Here is a 22176-nt window from a genome sequence, read left to right on the forward strand (position 1 = left end):
GGCCCCGTGTCCAGTGCCAGGCAGGCTTCAGGGCACCCTCCTCGGCCCTGGGCGAGGGAACCGGCCGGGCCGGGTCCTCGCGCTGGGAAGCCGTTCCGAAGGCTCCCGGGGAGCAGCTAGCCCTGAGTCCCTGCATGTGCCGGGCTGAAGAAGGAATCCAGAAACCTCCTAGCCTCGGCTCCACGCTCGCTGAATACCAAGCTGCAGGCGAACTGCTGGTCGCTTTTCTCTCCTCCAATTCAGAGTAGACAAACCACGGGGATTTCTTTCCAGGGAAGGGGAGGGGCAGGGCCCGGGGTCCCAACTCGCACACAAGTCTTCGCTGCCATGGGGGCCGTCATGGGCACCTTCTCATCTCTGCAAACCAAACAAAGGCGACCCTCGAAAGGTAAGCGACCTCCTTCTTCCTTTTGTTCCCCTGTCTGGGTTTGGGGGTGCTGGGCGCCGAGGTGGGGTGTGCCATCTGCCTCCCTTAGTCCGGACTCCCCTCTCCACGAGGAGCCCGGACAGGTGATTGTACCCAAAGGAGAGAGAAACCGGTGAGAGGGTTGGTATGAACACCAGAGGAGGGAGCCAGAGTGGACGTTTGCCCCATCGGGGACTGGACCCCTCTGGGGCACCAGGCGCCGGGACTCTCCTCCTGGGGAAATCTCTGGGAGCCGAAGGAAGAGGCACGTTCACAGGTGGGGGTGACCGGATTCTCTGGTGGAAGTGTGTGTGACAGCTGGCGTTTGAGCACTCAGTGAGGGTGCTCCCACACTCCCACACTCCTCCCAGGCGGCTATGCCAGGTACAGACCTGCGAGTCCCTTCATCAGGAAGAGTGCTCTGTCTGCACCCCGGAAACCTCTGCAAGCCAAAAGGAATCAGCTACTGCCAGGGGTAAAACTCCCAGGCCTCATGTCCTGGTGGCTCCGGGAGTCAGGAGGAGCAACCGTGAAGGGCTGGCTGGGAGCTGAGCTTACATCAAGGATTAAAAAGCATAATATCCTGGAGTCTCTTCTGCCTGGACGCTGTTCCATCACCACCTGTCCCCAGCCGAGACATGGCTGATCTCACCACCTGTGAGAGAGTCCTCAAATGGGTCCAGGTGAAGTTGGAACCAGTGTGTTGTGCCCTGGAGGACAATGCAGGTCTCCTTACCAGCAGTTCGAAAGTTAGTTGTTGGAATAAAGAGACTGGAAGCAGTTAGGAAACGGGAAATGATGGATTTTGTTTTGTTTAATGTTCAAATGTCACTATGAGTGGTAAGATTTTAAGTAGCTTTGACACTTAAACATTCAAGTTCTACCATCAGAGCCCCCATCCTGGATACAGGTGGGAGTTACAGCTCCTACCCTATATGCCCAATAGTGAGTAGAAGTGCACTTCTCCTCTTAGAACGTGGTTGGTCTCACCCTGGTTAGAACCACAGAGATCTGCACAAGTAAACTGTCCTTGAAACCCCCTGGAGGAAGGGGTCCCAGCTTCTGGCCTAGATCCCAGAGGCATCAGGCTGGCTGAGCCCCAAGAAAAGAGATCTCTGGGTGCAGATCTTAGGTGCTGAAGCTGGGTTGGCATTTACAGCCTAGAACATAGGAAGAGGCTTTGACCCATTTGTCCAGCTGAGTTACACGTCCTGCTGGCAAGGAAGGGACTGGTTGCCCTTTTACCAGTCCTGACCAGAACAGATCCGCAAAGCTCAGCCCAAGGCCTTGACATTCCAAGCCTCACCTCTTGCAGATCCTGGGATGCTGCTTGACTGGGGACAATTTTCAGCACCAAATCTAGGTCTTCTCCCTCATCACCTGTCTGACCACCATGTGGTCTCAGAGGCCAGGGGACTGTGGAGACAGGAAAGTCGGTCTTGTTTTCAAATATTTTGCATGCCTGTGGCTCTCCTGGGAGCTGGGTGTCACAGAAAGATCTCAGGCCCTAGAGTCAAGTTGAGTCTGGGTATGAATCCCAGCTCCATCATTCCCTGCCTCTGGAACCTTAGGCAAGTCCCCCCACCTCCCTAAGCCTCAGTTTTTCATCCATAAAATTCGTATGCTACTTCCTGGAAGGAAACTGGTTATGTAGGAAGTCGAGGAAGGGGGGACTCTGCTTCATATTCTGTGTTGGCTGCAGCCACCAGGGACCCAGAGGAAGTTGTTGTAAGGATGTGAGAATTGAATGAATGATGAATACGGAGCTCCTTGCATAGGGCTGGGGAAAGAGTAAGAGCTGAGGCATTACTGTCTACCATTTCCTTCTCCTACCCTAAACATCCAGGAATTTACCCTGGATGAATTCCTGCAGGATTCCCAAAGTACAAAGGTCTTTGCTTCTGTCTCGGATTCAAAGAAAGAGAAGAGGGGATACTAACATTCAGTGTGCCCCTACTATGTGCTTGCCATAATGCTAGGTGTTTTATCAACAACTCTCATTTAACCCTCACAACAATGTTTGTTTGAGACTCACAGCAGGTTTGGGGCCAATGGGTGGACTCCCAAGGCAAGCCAGCAAAGCACTGAGCACTCAGCCCTTCCTGCACAAAGCCTGTGACACCGGCGTGAGTTGTCCAGGGGTCCAGCTGCATATGTTCCCCCAGGCATTTGCCCCCGGAGCAGAGTCATCTCACTGCCTTGCACAGTGGAATGCTAATCAGCAGAAGACCCTTCTATGGGAAGCAGCTTGGAAACCTGGAGGGAGCCCTGGCTGGGGAGGCTAGTGGTCAGGCATCCTATCCTGGCCAGGTCACTTTTCCCCACTGGGGCCTCGGTTTCTTCTTTGTAAAAGGAGAAATTCACATTAGGCATTTCCTCAGGTTCCATTTGGTTCTCAAATTCTAATATTTTTGTGGTTGATGCTCTCACCAGAGCTGCTGCTATGATCTCAGAGACGTGAGGCTCAGATCTAATTAGAAGTGGTCAGAAGAGAGCAGTTGGGATTTTTCAACTCAGGAATCAGTCTCCCTGCTGGGTTCAAATTCAGGCTCTGCCACTTACTAGCTGGATGACTAAGCCTTGTTTTCCTCAACTATAAAACAGGGGTAGTGGTAATTACCATCTTAAAATAGCTGTTGTGTGGATTTCAAGGATCATGCAAGTCAAGCATTTAGCACAGCTCTGCTCCATAAGTGGTCTGCAAATTTTAGATACTATTCAATTTGTGGCTGTATTGTTTGGGGCTTCCAAACGTCCTGAGTAAGGCCATTTTCGAAGTAGGCAGTACATCTGAGTCTTAACAGCTCATTTCTGGAAACCTTATCCAGCCCTATCCAGATAACTAGGACCAAAAACCCAGGCATACAGATGCTCGTCCCTTGCTTCAACCCTCACTGACCTCTACTCTGTGGCTTGTCCTGAAAACATCAAAGCCTGCTCAATTAAAATCCTGAATGCTTTGATAATACAATTTAGAAACATATATAGTTTTTAAATAGGGCAAAAACTCTGCATGATTAGTGCTGCAAGAAGATATCTAGCCCAACCTGGGTATTCAGAGAGAGCTCTCTAAAGGCAACAGAAATCTAAAGTAACTTAAGAGCCATGCCACTGAATAAAAATATTCAGGTTCACTTCCTGTCCTTCTCTCTGTTTGGGATCTTTGTGTGTCTTTAATTAAAAGTAGAAGAGCCCTGCTTTTGGGATTCAGCTTCTGCATCCCAGTCCCAGATAGAATTTCTGGCTCTAGCAGTTTTGCATGTGCATGACACACCAAGGACACTGCTCCTGGCCTTGAATGGGCAAGTGAGACAGGCTAGGGCACTGAGGAGAACCAGAGGAGGACCATACAGGTGCAACTGCTGGGCTTGTCAGGGGGGCAGGAGAATTTAGGGACAACATCACTAGATCAAGGCCATCTCAATAGAGAATTGCCTACAAGCAAATAATCCCACACTGCTGGGGTGGCTGAGTTAGAAATCCTCCATGACCAAGTGCAAGCATGCAGAACTTTCCGAAAGGGCTGAGCTTCGGATCTCAAGAATAGTCATAGCATAGGTGAGTAAACTCAACTCCATGGCTATCAGATGCTTTTTCTAAGGCCACATGGTGAGTTAATATGGTACTGGTTAACATAGGGCCAAACATGGGAATGTTCCTAATAGTCCCATATTTGCTCCTAGATCAATGAGCACCTCAGGGAACTTATGAAAGCAGAGTGCACCTGATGAGGCTGGGTTTATGGTTTATTGGTCAAGGCAGTATTTTCAATCTAAAGATCTGGGAGAGTGACAAGAGACAGAAAGGCATAGAGAAGCAGTGGTCCTGTTGTCACATAGTCCTGTATGGCAAGTCATTTTAGTTTGTAAATGCTAGTTTCTTTATCTGCAAAAGGAGAATCCTGATTTATAGAAAGGTTTGTGCTTTGGTCTTTACCCATCTTTGCATCTTTGCCTGTCCTTTTAATTCTGTAATACTCTCCCACCCCACCCCTTGCTACCTTGTCTAATAGTTAAAATTCCACGCACATTCCAAGACCTCACTCAGCAGTTTCCATATTCAGGAAGCCTTCTCCAAGCCCCAGAGAGAAGTGACTTCTCCCATCTGAATTCCCACATTCTTTTAAGGCGTACGTTTTCTTTTGACTCACAATTGTGTTTAGAATTAGACAATCAATGGAGATGTTAACCCCCTTTCCCCTCCACCAGAGGGCAGGGTTCTTGGGGAGGAGTTCATCTAACTCATCCTTCACAACTCTCTGCTTGGTTCTGTGCACATAGTAGGTACTTAATAAAAAATTTTCTAGAGGAAATTATAAACAATCTCCATTATTTTCTAGAATTGCAGACCCTGCAGGAAAAGTTAGTTTCCCACTGGAATTTCAGTTACCAGCCCTCTACCGGGAATGAATTCTGTTATTCAGCCTGCTGGTTTTGAATTGACTTTGTCCATGAAATGTACCGAATCTGTTTACCATTTAGCAGGAAAGTGCTGAGAACAGTGATTCTACTCCCACTCCCCTTGTAATCACAAAGATATGAGGAACCCACATCCAGCACCAGGCAGAGTTCTGGTCCCTCAATCCCAGAAGGAGCTCAGCGGAGTTCAAGATAAACAGAAAGAGCGAGATGGAAAAGAACAGAAGACAGAGGGGAAGGACTTACTGCCTAAAATCAGTGGGATTGTTTTGACCTCGTCTCTGGAAAAGGGCCAAGGCTTAGATTTCTTTGTCTACTTGGATGGGCCTTGCTCCATGAATGCTTTGTAAATGTGTAAGTGAATAAGTGAGCACATGCTTTAACAAATGAGTGAAAAGATGAATGATTGAATGAATGGGGGAAACAGTAAAGGAGTGAATCAGTGAAGAAACAAATGAATTATCAACTGAATGACAGAAAGAATGATGGAATAAATGACTGCATGAATGAATGAATATGTCCATAAATGAATGGATGATGAAGTGCCAGAATGGCTATAATTAAAAGACTATCTTTTCACAAAGAGCATTGATAGTCATGTTCTCCAAAGCTGAAAAATATAAATTCAGTCAAGAAGAGTCCTGGTAATTTTTTGGATACTAGTAGGTGTGTAGCATCTTTGGAGAAGGTGAGGAGATGTCTAAGTTTTCACTCTTTTGCTGAAAGAAAAGTAGAGACTGACTCATGGTGATTCCCCTTGTCTTCCCTTATATTTCAGGTTCACCCTTGCCTTGCCTGGGTGAGATCAGAATGTGTATATTTATCCACTCGTTCATTTGTTCACTTAGTCAGTCCCACAGATGTCCTTCAGCATTGTTTCCCTGATGTCAGTTCTGCCTAAGATCCACTCTGGCTTCCTTATCCTCCCTCCTCCTCCATCTCCTCATTCACCTGGCCAACTCCTACTTATCCTTCAAGGCCCCATTCAATGCCACCTTTCTGGGAAGCCTTTCCCAGCTTCTGTAGGCAGAGCACATCTCTCCCGTCTCTCTTCCCGCATAGCTGTTGCTGCTTCCCCTCACTACAATTCTGAACACACTATGAGGTTGTCATTATGGGTTTACACATTTATCTCTCTGACTAGCTTTCAGGGACTGAGTCTTATCCCAGGGCCTCTGTCAGTCCTGACACTGCATCCAGACTTGATAGATGCTGGCGGCATGGAGGTAAGGATGGATGGGCCAGAGTGTGCGTTCTCGATGGCTCTGAGTGGTGCTGGAATGCAGCGGTGCAGATGAGGAATCCAGCTCTGCTCCTGGGGAGAAGCTCTGCAAAATTCTGCATAATGGCCCTGGAGCTGATGTTCCCATTCATCAGGCAGGGAAGGAGCAGTTTTTAGAAAAGACAGAGAGAGCCTAAGAGTCCTAGGGTCTCCAGAGAAACTTCTCTTTAAATATTTCCCCTTCCTCCCGGTAGTATTTTAAATAGGTCACCTTCTGGAAGTAGTTGCAGTAAGTTGGGATATTGCTAGCTTCCCATACCCCAGCCATGGGAGTAGTACTTTGGATTAAATCTTGTTATTCAAGGCCAGACTAAAAGCTTCATTGGTGCGGTGGGGGGAAGTAGGAACCACATACCACTCAAATCAGAAAGCTAGAAGTAGGATTGCATTATGGTTAGGAGCACTGCATTAAAACAAGAGAGTCTTGGGATTCAACTCCTTTTCTTTGGTTCATAGCTGAGCCTCTCTAGGCCTCAGTTTCCTCCTCTATAAAATGGGGACAATGGGCCAGGTATGGTGGCTCACATCTGTAATCCCAGCACTTTGGGAGGTCGAGGTGGACAGATCACGAGGTCAGGAGTTCAAGACCAGCCTGGCCAACATGGTGAAACCCCGTCTCTACTAATAATACAAAAATTAGCCAGGTGTGGTGTCACACTCCTGTAATCCCAGCCACTCAGGAGGCTGAGGCAGGAGAATCACTTAAACCAAAGAGGCAGAGGTTGCAGTGAGCCAAGATTGCGCTATTGTGCAATCTCTAGCCTGGGTGACAGAGCGAGACTGCATCTCAAAAAAAAAAAAAAAAATGCAGACAAGGACAGTGTCTCCCTACAGGGCCGCATGAGGGCCAAGAAGGAAGTGAACATGGTGATGCACACTAGGTGAGTTGGCAGTGCTGGCTTTGCTGCCGCCTTTTGTCCCATCTCAGGGCAGGCCCCTTCCTTCTGCCTTGCTCCACCTGGATGATGACGGTGTTACCCTTGGTAATCTCCCCATCCCTTTGAGCTGTGGCCTCTGATTCCAACCCTCTGAGATCCCGAGCCACTATATCCATGGTCACTGGCACCCTAAGCAGTTTCTCTGGTGATTCCTAAGGGAAGCTGTCAACTTTAGATGGTAAAAGCAATTCCCAACAGTGAGGTATGAAAATGCAGGTCACCCGCCAGGGAGGATAGTAATGCTAGCCCAAATCACTGTGTCCTCCACCCAGTGCCGGGTACATTGCTCAGCTCTTTCCTGTGTTATTTTGTTAACCCCAACCCTGGAGGACAAGATGCTGTTACAGTTCTTATTTTGTAGTTGAGGAACCTGAGGCTCTAAAAAGGGAAGTGCCTTACTCAGGGTCACAGAGCTTGGGAATCTCAGAGCCTGGTTCTGGTGGATCCCAGAGCCTGAGCTTCTAACTGCCACACTAACCTCCTCTCCTCCTGGCTTTGCCTCCGGAACCTTAGGGACCTGAGTAGAAAAACTGTCAAAAAGGGTACATGGATGTTGGGGAGAAGACATTCAAGAATAGACTGAAGCACCTCATTAGCCACACGGAACAACTGAGCTACGTGCAGGCCCTGAGCAAAATGCTTTTAGCGCCATCCCAACCCCGCCTCTCCCTAGATCTATTTCCGTTTAATCTGATGCTGTGGAAGCCTGAATATGAAATGATTGGGGGCAAAAGGCCAATTAGCAAATTCATTAATAGGATTAAACATCTCTCCTCTGCTCTAATCATTTATGTGAACTAAAATTTTCTCCCTTTGTTATAGCCATCATTGCCTGTCAGTGAAGATAGAGTGCTTAAATATCCTCCAAGTATGTTAGAATTGCAAACATTCAGAACTAGGGACCAAGATCAGAGTTTTCACATGGTCCAGGTGGGCAAGGAGAGGTCAGTCGGTTTACAAGTGATTATTACTGCTAAGAAAAAAACACAAGAGCTTGCTAGTACACTTGCAAGTACCTTACTGCTATCCCGTTCATTTCCTTTCTCTCCTTAGCCACATGTTGGCCCGAATCACCTGCGTATGTTGTATGGTTGTTATGAGCATATACTCCTGGTTAGGCAGACCTAGAATTCAAATCCTGGCTCTGCAACTCATTAGCTGTGTGACATTGAACAGGTTACCTCGCTTCTGTGAACTTTCATCTCTACATAATCTAGAAAATGAGGATATTGTTGGTAATTCCCTCCCAGGTTGTTATGAGGATTAAATGCGATCATGCATGTAAGATGCAGCGGTCAGCACATAGAATGCACTAAAGGTAAATTATTACTATCTGGGTCTATGCTCCTTAAAGTGTGCTCCTCAGACCAGCAGCCTCAGCATCAGTTGAGAACTTGTTAGAAATACAGAGTCCCAGCCGGGCACGGTGGCTCACGCCTGTAATCCCAGCACTTTGGGAGGCCGAGGCGGGTGGGTCACAAGGTCAGGAGATCGAGACCATCCTGGCTAACATGGTGAAACCCAGTCTCTACTAAAAATACAAAAAAATTACCCAGGCGTGGTGGTGGGTGCCTGTAGTCCCAGCTACTCGGGAGGCTGAGGCAGGGGAATGGCATGAACCCGGGAGGTGGAGGTTGCAGTGAGCCGAGATTGCACCACTGCACTCCAGCCTGGGTGACAGAGCGATATTCCATCTCAAAAAAAAAAAAAAAAAAAAAAAAAAAAAAAAAAAAAAAAAAAAAAAGAAAGAAAGAAAAAAGAAATACAAAGTCCCAGGCCTCAATTCAGTCAGACCTACCCAGTCAGAACCTGCATTTTAACAAATCACCAGATGGTTTATATACCCACTGAAGTCTGAGGAATATCGGCCTAAAGCACAGACAATGGAACTATATGTATTATATTATACAAAATTACATATCAAGCTGGAAGAGGACTTTGAAGACTTCTGATTTAAGCCTCATTTTACAAATAAGAAAATAGAGTCCAGAGAAGGTGAGTGGTTTACCCACAATCACATAACTCAAGTGTCAGGCCTGACATCTGAACCCCAGCCCTGGTCATCTCATATAAGATGTTGTGAAGTCAGATTCCCAGATTTGCATTTCTGCAATCAAGCTTGTCTGTTTTTCTTTCTTTCTCTCTCTTTCTTTTTAACAACAAAGAAAAAGTGCAGGATGACGTATGCCCATTAAGTTTTAATTTACTCATTTTAAATGTTATTCCAGCCAAGTGAGATCCTGAATCTTGATTCCACCAGCTGTCATCTTAGCTATACCTCCAAGTTTTCTGCTACCTGAAGATATGATAAGGAGGCATTCTAGGTCTTTATCTAACTTGCTTCTAAGAACACAGGCCAGAAGAGGGTGCAGGACAGAGCCGTGTGGACCGCAACTAGAGACTTACCTGCATAATGGATTTCACTGATAATGTTCAGAATCCCAGGTCAGGCTGGCAGCCTGGTTTACATGCAGAGCCTTTGTGTGCGATTTGAAGCCAGAAAATGTGACCAAAGTAGGAGTCTAAACAGACACAGGTAGGGCCTGGAGAATTAAAGTCAAATGCCTTTTCCAGGGGGTCTAGTAGGACCTCTCTGTTGGTGGGGATCCCCCCAAAAAAGCAATCTTTTTATTTTTGTAGGAGTCCTGTAATGATTTCATTATTATTCTCACTTCGCAGACTAGGAAACTTCGGTGCAGGGAGGTTCTTGATTGGCTAGTGATTAGCGAGCAAGTACTTGAAGCGGATCTGATTGCGAGGCACTCCACCACCTGGGCTCCTGCCTGCAGCTGGAGGGCGCATCCAGGACAAGCAAGCCTCTGAGCCCCAGGAAGAGGCTGAGCAGTGACGGCTAGTTTCCCAGCTCCCAGGAACTGAAAATGACAGCCTCGTCTTGGCTCCACCAGCTCCTCACCCATGCCAACCCTGGACCCAGAGTGAGAGGAGTGTTCTGGTGGAGACCATGCAGCTCCCAGCTGCCTTGGGGAAGCTGGCACATTTGCATCCGTGTGACTGAGGCTGCACTTTCTCTCCATCTCTGGGATTCTCCCATGTATGACTCTTCCAGATGTCCAAATCGTGCACTCAGCAGGGGTGTCTTCAGGAGGCTTCCCCACCCATTGAAGTCAGGACAGCAAGGAGCTCCCCTTCTTTCCTTCCCCCTTTGCATACATCCAGCCCTTGGCTCATTAGATCTCTAAGCCCTGTATGCCCTAACACTAAAATGATCAGGTCTTCCCACCACCGCCCCACCCTGCCCTGCCCCACCAATGGCTACACAGGCATTTCAAAGGAGAAACAGTAAGATAAGTCTAAGGAAGTCTGCCAAATTTGGATTTTTCCCATGTTGACTACTTTAGTGACTTTTCTGAAATAAAATATGCTTTCAAAACGCAATTTTTCATGCCTCTACTTTGCTAGTGCTTTAAGCATCTCTTGAGTGTGCCTGTGAGGCATTTCAGCATTGGAGTTGGAACCAGACAGGAAAAGGAAAAAAACCGATCTGTATCGGGCACCAGCTGCATGCCAAGGACTGTGCAAGGTGTTGACAAAATAACAACAGTAACAAACATAACATTTAAATAGTCCTTGTGACATTTATATAGCAATCTGTGCCAAGTACCACTCTAAGCGCCTTTGGTACATTAAACTAATGTAATCCTCACAACAACCCTATGTGGTAGGGAGTACAATTATTCCCATGTAACAGATGAAATCTCACACTGTGAGAGACAGGCACTGATCCCCCTATTTTATAGATGAGGAAACTGAGGCTTGAGAAGAAGTGACTTGCCCCAAGTCCCCCAGATGCCTGGTGGAAGAACAGGGTTCACACCAGCTTTGGCCGCTTCCAAAGCCCTTGATGTTGACACTCCAAATGCAAGCCTCACTCATTTCCTAGAAGCACCTTATGATTTGATATGTCCTCAGGGTGCATTGTAAGAGGAGGTAGGAAAACCTGGGACTACAATGAGCATTGAATCTTGTCCTGATCTTCCCAGGGACCCTCTCTGTCATTCCCAATTGCCTATTGCATCTGTTCTCACCTGGTGCTACCATTCCACCCTCCCTGGTTTTTCCCTTGCTAAGTGACCACTCTGTACATTGGTCCATATCATGTAGCCTCTGCTAGAGGCAATTCTGGCTCCCATTTGCCTTCCCCTGAAGAAGAAGCTGCTGGAAAATTCGAGTTATGTTGGACACAGTCTTTGTCCCCAAAGAACTTCTCTCTGCTCATAATAATTATATTGACAGCAAATCTATGACATGCTATGTGCTAGACACTTTAGCAGCTTGACTTTATGTAAGCCTTACAGTATCCCCAGGAAGCAAGCATTATTACTAGACCCTTTCCAGATGAGGACACTGAAGACTAGAGGGCATAAGCAAATGTCCAATGTCTCACTTCTCGTAAGTGGACAAGCCAGGATTCGAAACCAGATGGTTTGCCTCCAGTGCCTGCATGCTGAATCTCTGGACCAGACTGAACCTGAGCATTTAACTGGAGGACATTATAGATTATGTATATGTGGGGATTCAGAAGAGGGAGAAAGCACCTCTATCTGAGGGGCAGGGGCTGGAGAATTAGAGAAAGTGGCCGAAAGAGGTGGCATTAGAGCTCAGCAAATGAGCTAGGGGTTGGCCCAGGCAGGAATGTAGGTTAGTGAAGTTCTAGCCAGAAGGAACAGGATGAGCAAAGTCACAGAGGCAGGCAACAAGAAGGGGAAAGGAATTAAAAATGCCAGTGATGTTTTGTATGCTTGTGACTTGGAGGATGTTAACAGAAAGAAGATGCCATCAGAAGTGGGAGGCAAGGAGCAGAGTCAGGCTGTCCATGTTCAGGAGAAGGGGACAAAGTCCTAGGAGGTAGTGGACAGCAAGGATGAGAAAAGCACCGAGTAAGTAGGGATAGAGACTGTGCCCTCTCACCGCCACACTTGTCCCCCTAAGTGTCTCCCCATGATCACTGCAGCTTACATTTGATTCCTCCTTCTCCTCTCCCAGGGAACTTACTATTTGTCTCCATGATTTAGCCTTTGATTACCTTGTACTGTTCTATCATCATTCCCTGTAAACATGCTTGACTCTCCAGCAAGAGTGACCTTTCCTCAGAGACCTGGACCTTTCTTTCTTCCCTTCTGAGCATCTTTGAGGATCCCAGGACAGTTCTGGGCAAAAGACTGGTACTTGGTGACTTGAACTGATATTTCACACAGATGCACAAAGACTTGGGATTCCTTAATTAGAATTCATGTGGCAGAGAAACTTGGGCACGACTTTGAGGACCTCCCCCACTCGCCAACAGCATATTCACATGATATGAACATCAAAGATTGTGGCATGGTGCAAAAACATAGCACATTGGAGGCCATTCCATAACAACTTAGAGCTGATGAAGAGAGCTGATGGTGTGCTGGGCGAAATAGAATTGAAGGTCAGTCCTAGCTTACCCTTTAGGAGCCCTGTGGTTTGAAGAAATTGTTTAGCCCCTTTCTGCATATCAGCTTCTTCATCTGTTAAACAATAACAATCATGGTATCAATTCATTGGATTGTCATGAGCATTAGTGAGATAATATGAATGTGTTTAGTAAGCTATAAGGCAGTGCATACATGGTGGGGATCAGTATTAGATGACAATAATGGTCATAGCAATAATAATGATTTTGATAATAGTGGTGGTGATGATGCTTGTGACAGTGGTGTGACGGTGGTGATGGGGGTGGTGTTATTCGTGGTGGTAATTATTATATTATGGATGTATTTATTTTCACACTGCTATAAAGAACTACCTGAGACTGGGTAATTTATGAAGACAAGAGGCTTAACTGACTCACAGTTCCACAGGCTTTACAGGAGGCATGACTGGGGAGGCCTCAGGAAACTTACAATTGTGGCAGAAGGCTAAAGGGGAAGCAGGCACACTTTCACATAGTGGTAGGACAGAGAGAGAGCAAAGGGGGATGTGCTACATACTTTTAAACAACCAGATCTCATGAGAACTCCCTCACTATTATGAGAACAGCTTGGGGGAAACTTGCCCCCATGATCCAATCACGTCCCACCCAGTCCCTCCTCCAACGTTGGTAACTACAGTTCAACATGAGGTTTGGGTGGGGACATAGAGGCAAACCATATCAAGAGATAATATTGTTGATGATGGCAGAGGTGTTGGTGACAGTAATGACAGTAGGGGCTTCACAGCAGTAATGATGATGATGATGATGGAGGATCACAATATTAGTGGTAATGGTGATTATTATAGTATAGATGACATTGTTGATTATAAGGGTAGTGATGGTGATGATGGTAATGGTGGTAGTGATGGTGATGATGATGATAATAGTAATGATGATGATATGGTAGTAATGACAGTGATGGTGGTATGATGGTGCTGGCAACGATAGTGACGGTGGTGATGATGGTGATGGTGATGGTAGTAGTGATGGCGATCTTGAAGGTGGTAGTGATGATGGTATTGGTGGTAGTGATAGTGGTGGTTATGGAAGTGGTGGTGACGATGGAGATGGTAGTGATAATGATAACAGTAATGATGATGGTGTGGTAGCAATGACAGTGATGGTAGTGGTTATAGAGGTGGTGATGGTGATGATGGTAATGGTGGTAGTGATGGTGATGATGATGATAATAGTAATGATGATGATATGGTAGTAATGACAGTGATGGTGGTATGATGGTGCTGGCAACGATAGTGACGGTGGTGATGATGGTGATGGTGATGGTAGTAGTGATGGCGATCATGAAGGTGGTAGTGATGATGGTGTTGGTGGTAGTGATAGAGGTGGTTATGGAGGTGGTGGTGACGACAGAGATGGTGGTGATAATAATAATAGTAATGATGATGGTGTGGTAGTAATGACAGTGATGATAATGGTTATGAAGGTGGTGATGGTGATGATGGTAATGGTGGTGTGATGATGGTGAAGTGATAGTGACGGTGGTGGTTATGGAGGTGGTGGTGGTGACAAGGGTGATGGTGCTGAGAATGATGATGATGCTGTGGTAGTAGTGACAGTGATGTTAGCGGCTATGGAGGTGGTGATGGTGATGATGGTAATGGTGGTAGTGATGGTGGTGGTGGTAGTGATGATGGTGACAGTGATAGTGATGGTGGTGGTGGTGACAAGGGTGATAGTGCTGATAATGATAATAATAATGATGATGCTGTGGTAGTAATGACAGTGATGATAGCGGTTATGGAGGTGTTGATGGTGATGATGGTGATGATGGTAGTGATGGTGGTGGTGATGGTGGTGATGGTAACGGTGATATAATGGTGGTGGTTATGGAGGTGGTGGTGGTGGCAATGGTGATGGTGGTAATGATGATAATAGTAATGATGATGGTGTGGTTGTAATGATAGTGATGGTGATGGTATGGTGGTAGTGATAGTAGTTGTGATGAAAGGTGGTGATGGTGGCAGTGGTGATGGTAGCAGAAGGACTGATGGTGGTGATGATATAGTGATGTAAGTAGTAGTGTTGTTGGTAGGATGATGGTGGTAGTGGTGTCAACAGCACTGGTGAATTTGAGGCAATCATTCCCTTTGTCCAAACTATCTTCTTTGACTAGGCTGCACAGAAGGGTTTCCAACCCCCACAACTTGAATTCCCCCAGGTGTATTTGTCAAAACTAGGAAAGAATAAGACAAATCAGCACATGCCTCCAGATTTCTTCTCTTATTCATGGTTGGTACTTTCAGAATCATTTTAATGTAAGCTGCCTTGTTGACATTTGCATTCCAGCACGTAGCACAGTGCCGTGGCTCGTACATCGTCAAGTCTTCAATAAATATTTGTGAAATGAAGGGATGAACTTGCAGAAAGACACAGGCTCTTCTCTTGGATGAACTTATCAGAGTTAAATGTTTCATCTTTGAAGATAATGCGGGGGTTATCAGGCACATCAGAATATACCTGCATTAACACCATCGCCAGCATGAGCAATTCGATAACCTGGCAGGTCAGGAAGACTTCTTAGCACCTACTCTGCCCCTGGAAGCCCCCAGACGTCAGCCCGCCTGGCCCTTTGTACCCACCACCTTGCCTTCAGAGGTAGGGCCTGTTCTATCCAGATTCTGTGCTAACTGATCACAGGGATCATAAGAAACAGTCTCTCCCGCCGGCTGCTTCTGGAGAGTCCAAGCCTCCCTCCTCAGTGACCTTGCTGTGCGGCAGGAATGAGAGGCATGTCCTGGCTCTGGAGATGTTCTTCTTGGCAGCAAGTCCTCCCCGATGGCGGGAGGGATTACAGAAGTGATTTCAGGTGCCAGTGCCTCCACAGCCCACCCACCCTCTGCTCTAGGCAAGTCAGAGGCACCTGTAGAGCCTCTGTTCTTTGTGTGTGGAAAAGGAATAATCCTCACACCAGCATTATAAGGTTCTCATGGTTTTTAGGGGTGTGGCATATAGTGAGGGCTCTGTTAATGGCAGCAGCTATTAATATTGGTATCATTTATTATTTCCATTACTAGTGGAGACATTGAGCTGATAGATGGGTCAATAATGAAAGACTGGAGACTTTGTGAGTCTCCTAGGTAGAACATGTATGGTTTGGATTCACCTTGAATCCGCTGATTCTGGCACTCTGGCCTGAGAGTGTCCTCTGAATGAGTCACATGGTGCCAGTGCGATTGCTGAGACAGATGAGATGGCCTGCAGGCATTTGGGTTCACGTGCTGTTCTGCTGAATAAGGAATACGATTTGAGGACCAAAGACCCTTGGATTTAAATCCCAGACTTGTTTTTCCCTGGCTCTGTGGCCCTAGGGAAGTATTTCTGCTGAGCCCTACTGTCTTCTTGTGTCCAGTAAGGTTAGTACTATTGACCACATTGGCTCTTTGGGAAGAGGATGGAAAATGAAGTGTAAATGAAGCGAGGGAGGGAATTTGTCTCTGAGGCAGCACAGGACAGAAGGTAATGGAAAGACCAAAGTAGTTTTTGGATTAGAGCTGCCTGCAGCCTTTATCTGTCTCTGGAGTTGATTTATTATTCCCCCAAATCTTGGAACAAAGTCAAGAAAGGGAGGAAGGAAGGGAGGGAGATGCGTGATAAGAGTATGGAAGAAAATGTAAACATGTGGAGTGCAGGCAGCAGCTGCCTGCCCATAGCAAGCCCTCCACAGAGACAGAATTAATTGGTTGTTGTCGTTTGTATTGTTGTGATTGTTCTTATTGTTGAACGAGGTAGAAGAGAAATCAGGTACAAAGAATCCAAGCAAAGACAGAGGGTGAGCGAAAGTGTAAAGAAATGAACAGAATCTAGGCTGAATGCCTTCCAGGTTACAAAGCGCCCTATGCAATCTGCAAAGGGTGGAAACTGAGGCAGGTTGTCGCCAAGCTACTGGTACCACCCTGCGACTCTATGTGTCGGACAAGAGGAGTTCCTTAAAGGGTGTTTGGTGTGTGTGTGTGTGTAGAAGGATGAAGCATGCTTTCTTTGTATACGTCAGACACTGTGCTGGGCACTACCCTTAAATTACCTCATTTAATTGTCACACAGTCTTACGAAGCAGATGCTGTTATTGTCTCAGTTTTAGAGACAAGGAAACTAAAGCTCAGAGAGGAGAAGTGATGACCAACCCAAGGTCACATAGCTGCTAAATACAGGGACAGCATCAGAATCCAGGCCCGTCTGTGCCCTTAGGTCTCAGAGATTCTATACCTGCTACCTAGTATTAGCTCAATCTGACACTTGGGGAAATTGAGGCCCAGGATAGTTGTTTCCTTCGGTTGCGCAGCCAACTGGAAGCAATGGTAGACTGAATCCCAGTTCTGACTGCCAGCTCCACAGTCCCTCCCTGGGGCCTTGCACATCATTGGAACTGACAACACAAGAATCTTCCGTCTCTTTCCTTCTCTTCCTCCTTTTCTTGGCTGTCATCCAAAACTTTAGGGGAACGATAAACCAACTTGAGAGACAGAGAAAGGCTGTAGGAAGATCCAACTCAAAAACATTTTGGTGTTTGCATTACCTCCGCCTGAGCTTCCCTGGAGACAAACTCTCCTCACTCTCGCCCACCATTGCTCTGCTATCAGTTTCAGCAGCCAGACTCTGGGGCTGACATGCATTGGCCCTTCTCAACCCAGTCACCACTTCCTTCAGAGAAGGCTCCACATAATGGTGAAGTGCACAGACTCAGAAGCTGGGCGCTGCTGTTCTGGAACCTGGTTCTGCCTTTCTTAGGCCTGTGGCCTTGGATAAGTCACCTACTCTCTAGGAGCCTCAGATCCTTCGTCTGCAAAACAGAGTTAACACCCCCCTTCTAGGGTTGCTGTGAGGCTTAATTGAGAAGGTATATGTAAATGCCTGCTCCATAACAGACACCTGTTTGAGAATTAACAACATTTCAACTGTTACAGTGTGAGCCCATGGGTCTCAGGCGACAGACTTGATAAATACAGGTTCCTCTGCAACCACAATCCTAGTCCTTAGCACAAGCACGACACTGCCTGGCATGTGCTATCCCTCCCATATCCATCAGCCATGGCAGACACAGATCCCTCCTTATGAGACTTTTTTATTCCGAGCCAGAATGTGACCTCAGAATCTTTCTTAACACAATGCTTCAAGCAGTCACTCCCAGTTGAACATAGCTGACATGGAAGATAGATGAAGTTTATTTGCTTTTTAGTTCTCACCAAGCCCATGTTCACTGCTCCATGTGCTCAGTGCAGGCTGTCTCTCTGCTCTGTTTCCCACCTGCTTTTGTGAATGTGTGTTTCTATGTTTGTGTATGTGTGTGTTTAAACTCCTCTTCCAGAGTGAAAGACCATTTCAGTCATTTGTGTGCTGATTTGTACAAATCATTAGACTTTCAGAATCCCACTTGCAATGTCATGTCTGTGGCTAGGGATCTCCAAGTAATATCAGCTTACATCTGGGAGGGACAAGGAGAATCAAAGTTAGAACTTAGGAGAGCAAAATCCATACACAGCATGCACTATCAGCCACCTTTGGGAGTGACATAAGAGATGGTGTTTGAATATAAATTTGAAGTCTTTACAAAGATTTAGCACTCCTTTGGCTGACAACCATAATCTCAAGGAGGTAGGCCTAGGCTAGAACAATCATACTTTAGGGTAACCCTAGCTGATGTAACAAATAAACCCCAATATTGCAGTAGACTGACACATAGAATTGTTTTTATCATTCATATAACTGTTATTGGTGGGCCAGTAGCCTTCTTCCATGTAGTCACTCAGGGACCCAGCCTCCTTCCATCTTGTTGCTCCCCTAGCCCTAAGACCTCCTCTACATCTAGGTGAAAGGGGAGCAAAAAATGTGGTCTCTGGTCCAGGAACAACTCTAGTCTTGGAGAAGCACATGATATAGTATAAAGATCACGGTCAGGCCTGCTACCAGCAGCAATTCAGGGCTGGGCACCAGATCAGCTGGGTGGAGTCCCAGCTGGCCAAGGAGTCTGAGCCCAGGTGCTATGTGGTCATCTTGGGCACAGAGCAGGGCAGCTCAGGGACCAGAGGTTAACTGGCAGGGTCCACACCAAGCCTGTCCAGGGAAGCCCTGCCCTGACCATGGACAAGGCCTGTGTAATCCTGATGTCAGCTGCCTCCCTCCCAAGGACAGCCTGCAGCAGATGGTCAGAGCCTGTTGCCATTAAACATTTGAGTGGTTCCACCAGCATCCCGATGAGTCTGGGTTCACCAAGAAACATTATTGCAATGTGCTCCCCAGGCAGCTCTGCCTCAGGGAGAGACAATGCCAGGCATGACAACTTCAGCATTCTTGTTCTGCATGGCAGTTGCTTTTCTCATTGTGGTTTATATGTTGGTCACATGATCTGAGCTAATGGGAGTATTCGCCTGACAGATGAGTCCCTTTTGCTGGGTGTGCCAGCAAAATCAGGCTTCCAAGCCTCCAAGGCTCACTGCCAGAGGCTGGGGAATTCGCCAAGGTAAATGCCACCTTGTGAGGTCTTTGGGACACAGCCAGCAGCCTCCGCTGGGCACCATTCCTGCCTCAGCATGAGGCTTCTCTGGCCAGCCCGTGGGCATTTGGGAGCCACATCCACACCCCAGGGGTCTGGGTCTGTTTCCAGCTGCGCTGGGACGTTCTGGCAGATTTTCCCTGATCTCTGTAAGGAAGCGTGCAGCAGGAAGGAGAGGAAGTGGAAAAAATTTCCAATGCTTAGAGTTTTCCCTCTAAAGTGGACCTCCCAAGCCGCTTCTGAATAGGACTTGGAACAAAGGAATCTTGGCGCTTTGATGATCGCGTCTGCAGCAGTTGTTGAAATGAGTCTGACACTCGCCAGTGCCTTAGTAGGAATTACAATTACATCAGGAGACCCCAGGCAACCGAGTAAACTGATTAGCTACTGCTCTGAGTTGATAGATTTTTTCCCTCTGGGTCGTAAATAGGGCTGTGGGAGATGGTGGAAGCATGCCGGTGGGAGCAAGTCAAGATGGACTGTACATCCAGGAAGCCCAAGCAAGTGCTGTGGGCAGCTCCACCTCCCCCATCCTGCCACCTGAAGAGACAGCCTGACAGGTGCCCAAGGTACAGTTCAGCTCCCTCGGCCAGGGACTGCACTCCCAATCTCGTGGGCTGTAGAGAGCTGTCCTCAGAGCAGGCTGAGGGTGGCAGGACTGCTATGTGATGCTCTGGGAAGCCCTCCCCCAGGAAAGCCAATGCTTTCTGCCAGGCATAATTATTGCATGGATAATTACACGATTCAGAGCCTGCTGGAGAATCCTGGGCTGGTGCCAGAGCAGAAAGGCAGGGTTCCGGAACTGCAGCCAGTGGCTGATTCTGAGTCGACTTTGAAAGAAAAGGGTAATCATTCCTCCTCCTAAGACTCCTACCTGGCTGGGCCAGGACACGGCAAACGTAAAGCTAAGGGAGGCAGGGAGTTGATGAGTTCTCTTCTCCACCCACCCCCTTACAGGAGGGGGTCCCCAGAGTTCTGACCTAATCCCTCTTCTGTACTCCCTGCACGTGTCACCTCCCTGGGACAATCCACCCCTGCCCATTAGCACATATCTGCGGATGACACCAAGTGTCTTTCCAGCCTGGCATCTGCAAATGGATGCTGGGCATCTCCCTCACATGTCTCCTCCAGCCCATTGCACTCCAACCTGAGCTGTTCTCCTCCTACTCCAGTCTGTCTCTCAGTCCATATTCTCTTCCCAGCCAGACACACCTATCCTCCCAGACCTCCACTAGGCACCCAGGAGTCCTGACCCGCAAGTCCTTTCCCACTCCCTGTGCACCATCCGAAGCCAGGTCATGTCAGTTCTACAACAGATATGCCTTGGCTCTTACCTCTCCTCCCAGCTCCCCCATCCTCCGGCACAGCCCAGATCCGGGCTCCATGGTCTGCCCTGGCTTTCTTGTGGTGGCCTCCTCCCTGGCCTCCCCACCCTCATCCCCTGGGGACCAGCCTCCCACTGCCTCCAGATCCAATGTCTTCCAGTAAATCTGGCTACATATTCCCATGGTTGGAGTCCTTCTGTGGTTTCCTTCACTCTCAGCACCAACTTGGCCCCTTCTGACTGTGCTGAAGACCCTTCCCAAGCTGCCAGCGCTCCAGTGCTGCATCCCCTGCCCTGCTTGTGACACCCAACCCTATCGGATGTCACATGCACTTCTACCAGTTGTCCAGTGTGGCTTTGCCAAGCCTGAACATACATGTGTGGAAGGGAGGAATGCAAGGGTGAATGTTCTGGACTCTGGAGCTACACTGTGTGGGTTTAAATCTTAGCTGTGTCACTTGCTAGCTGTGTGTGACCCGGGACAAGTCACTCGGCCCCTCTGTTATTCTTTCTTCCTGTCTATAACATAGAAATAACAGTAATAACAGAACCCATCCATGGGGTTGTTGGGAGGATTCAATGACATATTCATGGAAAAGACTCAGAGCATGACCAGTGCACAGTGGCCATCTTATCAACTGTCTGCTGCCTGCCCCAAGATGGAAACACAAAATGTGAAATCCACGCATGGGTGGTGGAGGAGTGGTGTGGGAATTCAGTTTAAACTAGTTCATGTCTTCATTTTACAGAGGGAGAAACAGGTCCTGAGAGACGAGGGGCCTTACTCATGGCCACCCCAGGACCCAGCCCAGTGTTCTTGGTTCTGAGGCCCGGCTGCCCTGGCATGGAGCAGACGGCTCCCTCTGAGTGATCAAGTTCTCTGAGTTCTTTGAGGGCTTTCCAGTGGTGCGAGGGATTCCTCCCCACCAAACCCCTGACTCTGAGAAGTGGGTTGGAGCAGGAGAAGAAAAGTGTGCAATTCAACTCGACTTTCCAGGGTAAACCGATGAGAGGACATTTGACCGTGGTGGCATTAGGAGGGGACTTCTGCACAAGGCCTGGGAAACTTTGCCTAAGATTTAGGCCCTGGGCTCAGCCTGAGGCACCCCATTTACTGGGTCCCTGCTCTGAGACCAGGATCTGTGGAAGGAACCCATACCTGAGAGCCAGCTGTCCTGGGCTTTGGAAACAGCTGTGTCCGTGGGTGATACCTTGTCTCTGCAGGCCTCTAGTAGAAGGGCTGAGAGCATGCACTCCACAGGCTGCCTGGGTCCTCACCCCTACTCTCGCATTTAGTAGTCAGATGACCTTGGGCAAGTGACTTAACCTTCCCGAGCCTCAGTTTTCTCTTCTGTAAATGGAAGATCATAATGATACCTGCCCCATAGAGTTGCTGTGTGGATAAGGGATAGAATCTGCATTAAAGCACTTAGGTAGTGCCTGAGATTTAGCAAAGGCTCAACCAACATTTAAAAATGGCAAGAACCAAGCACTATCATGCACGTAGGGCACCCATCTTTGTGCATAATCCCTTTGCCTTCCCTCCCTAGAATGCAGAGGAAGGAAGACCTCCGTGAGAACCCTGTATACATCTTTGCCAATTGGCAGTTTTTCCTCTAGTTAATTTGGGAGCCTGTGACCTTTCCCGCCGTGTGTTTCTCTGACTCAGACTGCAGTGTTGCAGTGCCAGCCAAACATGGTGACAAGCCCCTTCCCAGGCAACTGAGGACAGGCAGGAGTGTTCTGGACGCTTCTCCTGGAGTGGGAGTGAGGGTGGGCAGAGCCATCTGATGCCGCACTGTCCACCTGGTTGAAGGAAGTAATTCCAGACTCTGTCTCTGA

The 22176-nt window shown here is 47.7% G+C and overlaps 1 protein-coding gene across 6 annotated transcripts in view; it reads left to right on the plus strand.

The window, feature by feature from the left end:
• The window catches only part of KCNIP1 (Kv channel interacting protein 1), a 389539-nt gene that overhangs the window by 152151 nt on the left and 215212 nt on the right, over positions 1 to 22176 (plus strand). For 5 of the 6 annotated variants that reach the window (XM_011947767.1, XM_011947763.1, XM_011947762.1 and 2 more), the window contains exon 1: positions 1 to 388. The exons of the other annotated variant lie outside the window; for it this stretch is intronic. Coding sequence is in view for 4 of the 5 variants with exons in the window: in XM_011947763.1 (XP_011803153.1) it covers positions 328 to 388 (61 nt within the window). In the remaining variant the exon portion in view is untranslated. The remainder of the gene's footprint in view (positions 389 to 22176) is intronic. 6 annotated transcript variants of the gene reach the window in all.

This window comes from Colobus angolensis, unplaced genomic scaffold, assembly GCF_000951035.1.
Source record: "Colobus angolensis palliatus isolate OR3802 unplaced genomic scaffold, Cang.pa_1.0 Scaffold27, whole genome shotgun sequence".
In the NCBI taxonomy this organism is placed as follows: domain Eukaryota; kingdom Metazoa; phylum Chordata; class Mammalia; order Primates; family Cercopithecidae; genus Colobus; species Colobus angolensis.